Genomic DNA, 10813 nt, shown 5'->3' on the forward strand with positions numbered 1-10813 from the left:
TGTAGCAATTGCCTTGGTGCCCATCTGTTGTCAGGATGGGGCTTTAAGTTATGAGCTTTATGGACACACTTATAATAAACTATAACAGAAAAGAATCTAAAAAACAATATATATATATACATACATACATATACATATATATAACAGAATCACTTTGCTGTACACCTAAAACTAACACAACATTGTAAATCAACTATACTTTAATTTTTTTAATTTTACAGTTTTTTTTAGTTTAATTTTTTAAAAGATTAAAAAAATAAAAGACTGACAATTCTTTCTAAGTGAGGAGCAACAGGATGTGGGGCAACTGACACTCGTATACGAGGCTGGTGGAGGTGTAAAGCAGTACAATCACTTTGGAAAACAGTTGGCAGTTTCTTATAAAGTTAAATTTATACTTACCACCTGGCTCAACAATTCCACTTCTAGATATTTACCCTAGAGAAAATATGTGTACACAAAATGACCTGTACAAGAATGTTCATAGCAGCTTTATTCACGACAGCCAGTCCAAATGTCCAACAACAAGTGAACAGACAAACCATGCTATATCCATACAATGAAAAGAGCACTTAGCAATAACGAAGAACAAATCTACTGCTACATGCAATCACATGAATGAACCTCAGAAACGTTATGTTGAGTCAAAGAAGCCAAGTACATAAAAGGCATATGTGATCCCATTTTTATGAAGTTCTAAAACTGGCAAAGCTAATCGTGAGTGACAGAAATTAGAATGGGGTTGCCTCTGTGAGGCATTGATGATTGACTGCAAAGAAGTATGAGGGAATTTTCTAGGGTGATGGAAATTTCTATATCTTGATTGGGTGATGGTTACACAGGTATATATGTTTGTCAAAACTCATCAAACTGCACACTCAAAATGTATGCATATTACCAGATGTAAATTATACCTCAATAAAATTAAGTTTTTAAAATGTATTCCCAGCATTTATAAATACTATACTAAATAAATACCAAATAGTGAATATATAAAGACTATATCTAATAGTATTCGTTGGTATTGCAAGTGGAATATTTATCTCATCTACATTTCTAGATGGTTACTGTTAGAAAATAAAGAGGCTATTGGTCTGTTTATATTTCTTATGTCCAGAGACCTTATCAAATTCCCTTATTCAGTTGTTTTTAACCAAAATCCTTTGGATTTTCTAGGCATACAATCACATCAACAGCAAATAAATAAATAAATTCATCTTTTATTATCCAACATTTATACAGATTACTTCTCTCTTGCATTCACTAGTCTCCAAAAGAATCTTGAATAATCATGGTGATCACCAGATGTCTTCTCTTTTCCCACTTTAAAGGAAATAGCTTAATATCTCAGTGTTCAGAATAGTACTTGCTGTTGGACTTTTTTATAAAGTCCTTATCAATTTGTAATTTCTTTCTATTCTTTCTATTTTGTTTTGCTAAGATTGATTTTTTCTATTTTTCAAATGATTTTCCACTTTTATTAGTACAACATATGGATTTTCTCCTTCAAATTGTTGATGCAATGAAATATACTTACAGATTTCCTAATATTGCACAGTTTGCTTTCATGAAATAAAACCTCTTGAATTATTCCTTTGATAAGGTACTGGATTCTCTTTTGAATACATATTCATAAGCTAACTTGAACTTTGGGTTTTTTTTCATATTAGCTTTAGCAGGTAACAGTAAAGCTGGTTTCATGAAATGATTTAGTGAATTTCTATCTTTTTCTGTGCCCTAGAAGAGTAAAAAATTACATTTAATTATCCATCATTCTTTAAAGATTAAAAAGGATTTCAAGCATTTAACTGTGAAATTGTCAAGTCTCCATGCTATTTTTTATAGTAGATATTTAATCTCCAATTTTTCTATGGTAATTAGTTTCTTCAGGTTTTCTACTTGTTGGACCAGTTTTATTAGGAAGTTACTCATATCAGCTAAGTTTTCAAATGTGTTACTCTTGAGTTTTAGTTAGTGATTTATAATATTTGAATTTTCTTCTCTATCATTACCTTCTTTCTCATTTCTATCTTGTATAATTTTGTTGTCTTTTTCTTTAATCAGGGTCAAAAAAGGATTGTCTGTTTTATTGGTATTTCCAAAGAACCAGCTTTTGGATTTACTTATGAGGTTTGAGGTTTTTTTCTATTTTATTAATTTCGATTACTTCCTTTATTGCTTCCCTTACTACCATTTTGCTTCTAATTAAGATGTATAGGGCTTCCCTGGTGGCGCAGTGATTGAGAGTCCGCCTGCCGATGCGGGGCACACGGGTTCGTACCCCGATCTGGGAAGATCCCACATGCCGCAGAGCGGCTGGGCCTGTGAGCCATGGCCGCTGAGCCTGCGCATCCAGAGCCTGTGCTCTGCAACGGGAGAGGCCACAGCAGTGAGAGGCCCGTGTACCGTAAAAAGAAGAAAAAAAAAAAAGATGTATAATAATTTTGTCTTTTTTTTTTTCTTCTTTAATAATAAAGACATTAAAGCCTACAGAATTGCCTCATAGGATAGCTTTCATTTGTTCCCAAGTTTTTTTGGTAGGAAGTATCTGATTTCAATTGTTTACTGAATATGTTGTTTTAATTTTTATTTCCTTTTTGATCCAAATTTTATTTAGGAAGGTGGTTATAATGTCCAATATTATATTTAAATTATAGTTAAAATTATTGGGGTCATTTTTATTATTCATTACCAGTTTTGTTGTATTATGATCAGAGCATATGACCTGTAAAAATCTTTATTCTTTTTAGTTTATTAAGGTATTTTTTTGTGGCAAAGTATACAATGTTTCTATACATATTCCATGAACCTACCAAATGTATTATATATTTTTTCATATATAAAAAGTATATATACAACAGTGTTCTCTCTGAATACTTAAAATTATAACCTGTACCCCCCGACCGCTCTTACTCACACATACTCATATAGCTCTCTTTACTTTGCTTGCTTTAAAAGTTTTTTCATAGCATTATTATGATCTTGTAAAAAACTGTATAACTTACGTATATAGTGCTTATTGTTTATCCTCTGTCAACTCTACATGAATATCAAGTCCACTCACAACAGTGAGAGGCCCTAGTACCGAAAAAAAAAAAAAAAAAAGTTGGGCTGTCCAACCCTTTAAATGTACTGAGGGGGATTTTATTTTTATTTTTATTTTTAAAAAATAAATTTATTTATTTATTTTTGGCTGAGTTGGGTCTTTGTTGCTGCACGCAGGCTTTCTCTAGTTGCGGCTCTTCGTTGCTGTGCGTGGGCTTCTCATTGCGGTGGCTTCTTTTGTTGCGGAGCACTGGCTCTAGGCGCACAGGCTTCAATAGTTGCAGCGCGCAGGCTCAGTAGTTGTGGCTCACGGGCTCTAGAGCGCAGGCTTAGTAGTTGTGACACGTGGGCTTAGTTGCGCCGAGGCATGTGGGATCTTCCCGGACCAGGTCTCGAGCCCGTTTCCCCTGCATTGGTAGGCGGATTCTTAACCACTGAGCCACCAGGGAAGCCCTGAGGGGGACTTTAAGACAGAATCCCTCAAAAGAACTACCTTGAAAGGTTTTGCCAATGCGCCGGTCTCCAAAACCCGACCCCTGTATAGATAGACCTTGGTGGGAAGGGACAGGGTTTCACTGAGGGTAGGCGCCGCCTTCTGCAGAGGTCAAGGTCGGACAGGCCCCACTTGGGAGGAATCCGCCTCGCCCATAATAAGTGCACGCCCACACTTCGAGGCAAGTGAGGGAGCTCCCACAACACCAGGTAGCAAAAAGGCTCGGGCGGGAGGCAACACCCTCCCGGGATTATTCAGAACCCTCCCGGGACGCCCTCCCAACACCGAAACACCGCGCACGCACACGCGCACTTCAGCGCGCACGCGCACGCGAGGCAACTCCCCGCTCCTCAGTCTTCGCCCCGCCCCTCGGACCGGAAGGAGTTGCCGGCGTTTCCGGCGCCTCTGAGGTTTCCTCAGTGATGTCGTGGATTCGAGCAGCTTCTTTGGTCCAGGGTCCTGGAGAGGAGAGGGACGTTTTTGACGAGGAAGCTGACGAGTCGGTCCTGGTGCAGCGGGAATGGCGGAGCCACATGCAGAGACGAATCAAAGTAAAGCTGCGTGGAGGGGGTGGGCGTCCCTTGCTGTACCGGGTTGTGAGGAGAGGCGCACGGCGTTGTGAAGAGGCGGGGACCCGAGAGGAGAGGGCCGAGTGGTCCGGGCCCGGCCCGGCGCTGCCCTCCCTACGCCCTCATCATGCAGTCCTGCCCGCGTCCTGCTAGGGTTTCCCAATGGGTTACTTGAAAGCGCGCGACACCTCAGGACGCGTTCCTAGAGCGCCCGCGGGGCGCGTTGGACACTGGGGGGCGGCGAACAAAATGAACTTTGTCTTAGGCTTTGATGAGATTTCAGTTTGATGAGGATCAGAGGGAAGGGGATGGGGGAGAAACGTATATACTTACTGTATGTGTCTAATTATGGCTGTCAGAGGACATGTACGCACTTGACATGAGTTGCTTGAAGGGCTCGGGAGCCTAAAGTTAGGAGTGGTGGTAATCAGGACAGCTGGAAAAAGTGCACTTAAGAATGTTGTCGAGGGCTTCCCTGGTGGCGCAGTGGTTGAGAGTCCGCCTGCCGATGCAGGGGACGCGGGTTCGTGCCCCGATCTGGGAAGATCCCACATGCCGCGGAGCGGCTGGACCCGTGAGCTATGGCCGCTGAGCCTGCGCGTCCGGAGCCTGTGCTCCGCAACGGGAGAGGCCACAGCAGTGAGAGGCCCGCGTACTGCAAAAAACAAAACAAAACAAAAAAGAATGTTGTCGAAGGGCAGTAAGACAAAGCTAACGTGGAATTCTGATGGCTAGGTAAGGGACTATTCATGTTGGGTTTTGTTTTGTTTTTTTAATTTGTCGGGTGTCAGTTATCCATCTCTCAGTTGTCTCACTATTGAGACTCGGCTTAATACCACACCCCCAGTTTCCAGGTGGAGCCGTCAGCGCCTAGTTCAGGGGGAGGACCGAAGAGTGAGGTCCATTCCAACTAGTATCCTTGGCAACCATTAAGTTGCCACTAAATCTGCGCTTGTTTAATGCTTCAGTAAAATAGTACTTGTTTAGCTTAACAACCATGTCAGTGTCAGACATAAGGCTGAGGCGAGGCCAGTCAATGCCGAGCATCTTTTGAGTGCTGGGGCGGGACAAAAAAATCCCTGCCCACAGAGGATTTGCAGTTTACTTGAATTTAGGTATCAAGCAAAATTTCTCAAACCAGACCTCTCATGGTCCTTTTGCTAAACCAGTTTCCTCTTTCCCTGCTTCCGTTCCAAGACCTTACTGCCCGGCATCACCCACCCACACCAGTCCAGTTGCTAAGGGGACCAAACACGTAATTCCCCATGTTTCCTCTCTGTGGAGCTACTGCTAACACAGGGTTTTGTAAAACTGTATAGAGTCAGTATTTTAAAATGTGCCCAACGCAGTGGTTGAGAATCCGCCTGCCAACGCAGGGGACACGGGTTCCGTCCCTGGTCCCGGGAAGATCCCACACGCCGCGGAGCGCGCAAGCCCGTGTGCCACAACTACTGAAGCCCGCGTGCCTAGAGCCCGTGCTCCGCAACAAGAGAAGCCACCGCAGTGAGAAGCCCGCGCATCGCAACGAAGAGTAGCCCCCGCTCGCCGCAACTAGAAAAGCCCGCGCGCAGCAACGAAGACCCAACGCAGCCAAAAATAAATAAAAATTTTTTAGAAATGTGCCCAATAAGTCTAGACTTCAAAAATGGGATAAACCAATAATAAACTTTTATGAGAAGCGTAGTCTACTTTGGTTGTGTGGTTATGCCATATGTTGTAGAACTGTGTTGTGAAATAACCCAGTAGAGGCCTGTTTCATCAGTCTTCCAAATTGGTTCTTTGACTTTCTGGAAAAACCTACAGTGGTTTACTTGGTGTTGGTTACAACTGTAATCCTTCATTACTTTCTTATTTTTAGGAAGGCTATAGAGATGGAGTAGATGCCGGCAAAGCAGTTACTCTTCAACAAGGTTTCAATCAAGGTTATAAAGAAGGTGCAGCAGTCATTAAAAACTATGGACAACTCAGAGGAACATTGAGGTAAGTTTTAAAACTTAAATGCTGAATTATTTTAACCTCAGCACTACTGGAGGATGTTTATTAAATTAATATGTAAAAATAAAGTGTTTAAAGTGAAGTGCTTTTCCTATTGTTAAATCCACAAAAGAGTGCTGCAGAGCATAGAATAAAATCGCCTTCAAAAAGTCAAAAGTCCATCCACTTTAATATGTGAGCCAGGTGTTGTCTTTTACTGCAAAGAAGTGATAGGAAGTGTCTGGTTTTTGCTACCTGAACTACCACCAATCTGTATCTCAGAGTAATTAAAAAGAACTTCAGGTTTTCCTTCTTTTTTTTTGCGGTACGCGGGCCTCTCACTGTTGTGGCCCCTCCCGTTGCGGAGCACGGGCTCCGGACGCGCAGGCTCAGCGGCCATGGCTCACGGGCCCAGCCGCTCTGCGGCATGTGGGATCTTCCCAGGCCGGGGCACGAACCCGTGTCCCCTGCATCGGCAGGCGGACTCTCAACCACGGCGCCACCAGGGAAGCCCGAACTTCAGGTTTTGAATAAAGCTTTTAGTCTTCCACAGGTAGCAGAACACAGTTAAACAGACGTCTAGACTAGAAGTACATGATGAAAATTATAGCTGGTAACAGAAAAATGATTCCATTTACTTTAGTCCTAAATTTTGAACACCTGCCAAGATTCCATAGCAATAATGGCATGTATCAGAACCAAGTGATCAAATGGCACATGGAGCTAGGAGCATGGCAGGCTTGTCCTCTTTGATGCTTTATACCTTTTAAACTGCCCTCTATAAAGAAAAACGAAATGCTTCAAGGAATCATTGATTTTTAAAAGGTATAAAACAAAAGTTGTCAAAACAAAGGAAAAATTCATTACATTGAGGTTTTCTAAAATTCAGCTGTCGGGAATCAGCATTTATACTATACCAAAGTAGGAAAATGATCACGTTTATCGTCGCATCAAGTTAATCTTTTATAAGCTTAGAAAGCTTACTGCTAAATCTTACGCATTTTTTAAAACATTACTTTTCACAACAACCATTACTTCGTGACGTGAATGATCTGAAATGTCAAAAAATAAAACTGTCTATACTAAAAAAATTAAAGAAAAATAATTATTAGGACTAGAAGAATTCTAACCTCCTTCAATAAAATTGTTAGTTAGCTCAGCAAAGTGTCTACTCTGTAACAAAGTTGGAAAGGTGAAGTTGTCTCAAAACTTTTTTTTCCCCCCAACCTTCGGTTTTGATGGCAAGCAGCTATATGGTTAGAACAGTGGTTTTCAACCTTGGTTGCACCTTGTTACAGCTGGGAAGCTTTAAAAAAATAATAGCCCCAGAGATTCTGATGTAATTGATCTCAAGTGTGACCTGAGTCTTGTTAAGTTTAAAAGTTTCCCAGGTGATTCTAACGTGCATCCAAGATGGAGAGTCACTAGTTTAGAAGGTGGTTGATGTCCTTAAAGGAGAAACTGATTTTTCAGATCTTTCTGTTAGTTGTATCCTCCTTCAACAGAAGCTACACAGTCATAAGGGGAAAAATCTAAAATCAGGAAGAGTGGATGTAGAGCTGTGAAGGAGGCGTTATGAATTATAAACAGTTTATATGATTAAGTCCAATTGTTTACTTCCTATTGAAATATATTGTCCTTATATTTTTAATCCTATTTTACCGTCATTACTTTCCTGATTTTGACTTGCATTACTGTTAATAATTTTTGCATGGTGTTATCTGGAAAAGAAACATGTAAGCCTTAGCATCAAAAATTCTAAAAGCCTTTGTTTAATTTTTTTTCTATTTAACTCTTGCTTATATTTTTGTTCAGTGCTTTGCTCTCCTGGTGTCACCTTCATAATAATAGTTCGGCTTTGATCAGTAAAATAAATAATCTTCTGGATGCAGTTGGCCAGTGTGAAGAGTATGTGCTCAGACATCTGAAATCAATCACTCCACAGCCCCATGTTGTAGATTTATTGGACTCCATTCAGGATATGGACCTTTGTCATATAGCTCCAGCTGAGGAAAAGATTGATGAAGCTAAAGATGAAAGACTCTATGAAAATAATGCTGAGTTTAACAAAAACTGTAGCAAGAATCTTAGTGGGGTAGATTGTTCATCTTTAAAATGTTGTAGAACACAGGAACGTGCACATTCTGAAAACCCAAGCCTCACTTGGATTTTAGAACAGACAGCCAGTTTGGTAAAACAGCTGGGAGTATCAACAGACATATTACAGCACCTCAAACAACTATAAAAATTATCTTCACTTTAATATTGGAAATAATATTCAGAACATTCTTAGAATATTTTGTTTCTGAACAAGCTAACCAAAATTTGTACTGGTTTCTACATTGAACACTTCACTTATAAGGTTATCCTTCATGGAAGTTTGAAATGTCTTCAAAATTAACACTATTTAATATAAGCCTATTTTCTTTGTCACTGGTAATTTTTATGTGGTTTAAGATATGCTCGGAAATTCCAGTTGTCATCATTTTCAAATTTCTGATCAAAATCAAGCATTTTTGAACTCATTATTAGCAGAAATGAACAAGAATCAGACGACAGTTAACCCTTGAACAACACAGGTGTTAGGGGTACCCACCCACCATGCGGTTAAAAATCCGCATATAGGGCCTCCCTGGTGGCGCAGTGGTTGAGAGTCCGCCTGCCGATGCAGGGGATACGGGTTCGTGCCCCGGTCTGGGAGGATCCCATATGCCGCGGAGCGGCTGGGCCCGTGAGCCATGGCCGCTGGGCCTGCGCATCCAGAGCCTGTGCTCCGCAACGGGAGAGGCCACAACAGTGAGAGGCCCGCATACCGCAAAAAAAAAAAAAAAAAAAAAAATCCGCATATTACTTATAGCTGGCCCTCCATACCTGCAGTTGTGAGTCTCAGATTCAACCAATCTCAGATCGTACGGTACTGTAGTATTTGCTACTGAAAAAAAATCCAAGTAAAGTGGGCCCTCAGAGTTCAAACTTGCGGTTCAGGCATCAAATGTTATTTTGTAAGGTCTTAGCCCTACCTTCTTATCACATTGTCTTGTGATTAGGACCTCACCTTATAATCAGACCAAAGTTACAAAAAATTACCTAATGGCTAAAGTTGTAAATAGACACACATAGATATATATAGATATGTAGACATATATATATTGAAATTAAGAGGCTAATAAGTGTAAAGCTGGAAAAAATGTTTATACTGATAATTAAAATACTAAAGTTTGTTTTAGTTTTTTATTGAGGTATAATTGATTTATAATGTTTCAGGTATACAGCAAAGTGATTCAGTTATACATTTTTTTCAGATTTTTTTCCATTATAGGTTATTACAAAATACTGAATATAGTTCTCTGTGCTATATAGTAGGTCCTTTTTGTTTATTTTATATATAGTAATGTGTATATGTTAATCCCAGACTTCTAATTTATCCCCACCTCCTTTCCCTTTTGGTAACCATAAGTTTATTTTCTATGTCTGTGAGTCTATTTCTGTTTTGTAAATAAGTTCATCTGTATCATTTTTTTAGATGCCACATATAAGTGATATCATACCATATTTGTTAAAGTTTGTTTCAGTTTTGTGTTTATTAAAAGTAAGGATACAATTCCGTGAAAAATACAGAAAATACATTTCATGCTAAAGTACTTACTTAGCTTATCCAAATTTTGAATTAGTAGTGTTACCTGACAGTGTGCCAGATTATTCCTAAACTGCAGTTTTGCTTCATATTTATTTAGGAATAAAACATTGAAGCCACTGACTTCTGTATTATCTTGTAGCAATATTCTTAGTCTAGCATAGACAAAATGAGATTCAAACTTATGCTCCAGGACCTAAACATATAAAATCAGGAAAGGATTTTTCATCACTTTTTTGCCTGAAACACAAATTTATGTAACATGCCTGACTTCAGAGGCACCCAAATAATTGCCTCTCATTGATAGCCATAATTTATATATATGATCTACTGTAAAAGACATACCCTGAGAAAATCTTATCTGATAAAAGAGGTGTTCCAAGAGATTAAGAAAATGTGCTGCTGTGATCTTATAACCTCCACAGAGTTCACAGGACATTATGAAATTGAAGCAACAAATTTGAAATCAGAAGACCATAAAGTATGTCAGGATTTACTAAAACATGCTGAAGATATCAAGTGACATTTGACAGATGGTTTTTTTAAAAAAAAGTGATTGTATCTCTCTAGATGTAAACACTATTTCAGAGATTTACTGATTTTTCTTGTTATGTAGATACTTTTTTCCATACTTATGAATGCAGCAAAAATCTCAAATCCACATGGAATATTATAAGCAGTCTCTGAAGTCTTCATGTTGCTCTGCCCTGCATATTAGATATGAAATATGCGCATCTTTAATAATACATCTCAAGGAAGTCACCCTGAGTAAAAATTTCATGAGTGCAGCAAATCTGGAGATTTTATCTGGGCTCACCCTGACAGAATTTCCTGAAGATAACACCCTTTGCCACCATTGAGAATAGGTTGTTTTTGTGTAGATGTCCGTAGAAAAGGAACTCCAGAGAATTAGCTGAGTTGAATGAAGCTGTTGGGTTGAAAACATCTCTTAAGCTTACATTGCCTTTTAAAAAAACATAGAAGTTCCTGGGCCTCCCTGGTGGCGCAGTGGTTGAGAGTCCGCCTGCCGATGCAGGGGATACGGGTTCGTGCCCCGGTCTGGGAGGATCCCATATGCCGCGGAGCGGCTGGGCTCGT

General features: G+C 39.8%; 1 protein-coding gene across 1 annotated transcript; it reads left to right on the forward strand.

Annotated features, from left to right (window-relative positions):
- Window positions 1–3906: 3906 nt before the first annotated feature.
- On the forward strand, window positions 3907–8460 carry YAE1 (YAE1 maturation factor of ABCE1). The gene is made up of 3 exons (XM_082632906.1): window positions 3907–4089; window positions 5966–6087; window positions 7897–8460. The coding sequence occupies exons 1-3, from the start codon at window positions 3961–3963 to the stop codon at window positions 8324–8326; spliced, it is 681 nt and encodes a 226-aa protein (XP_082489032.1). The 5' UTR covers window positions 3907–3960; the 3' UTR covers window positions 8327–8460.
- Window positions 8461–10813: the final 2353 nt, after the last annotated feature.

This window comes from Mesoplodon mirus, assembly GCF_964341445.2.
Source record: "Mesoplodon mirus genome assembly, chromosome: 9".
Lineage (NCBI taxonomy): Eukaryota > Metazoa > Chordata > Mammalia > Artiodactyla > Ziphiidae > Mesoplodon > Mesoplodon mirus.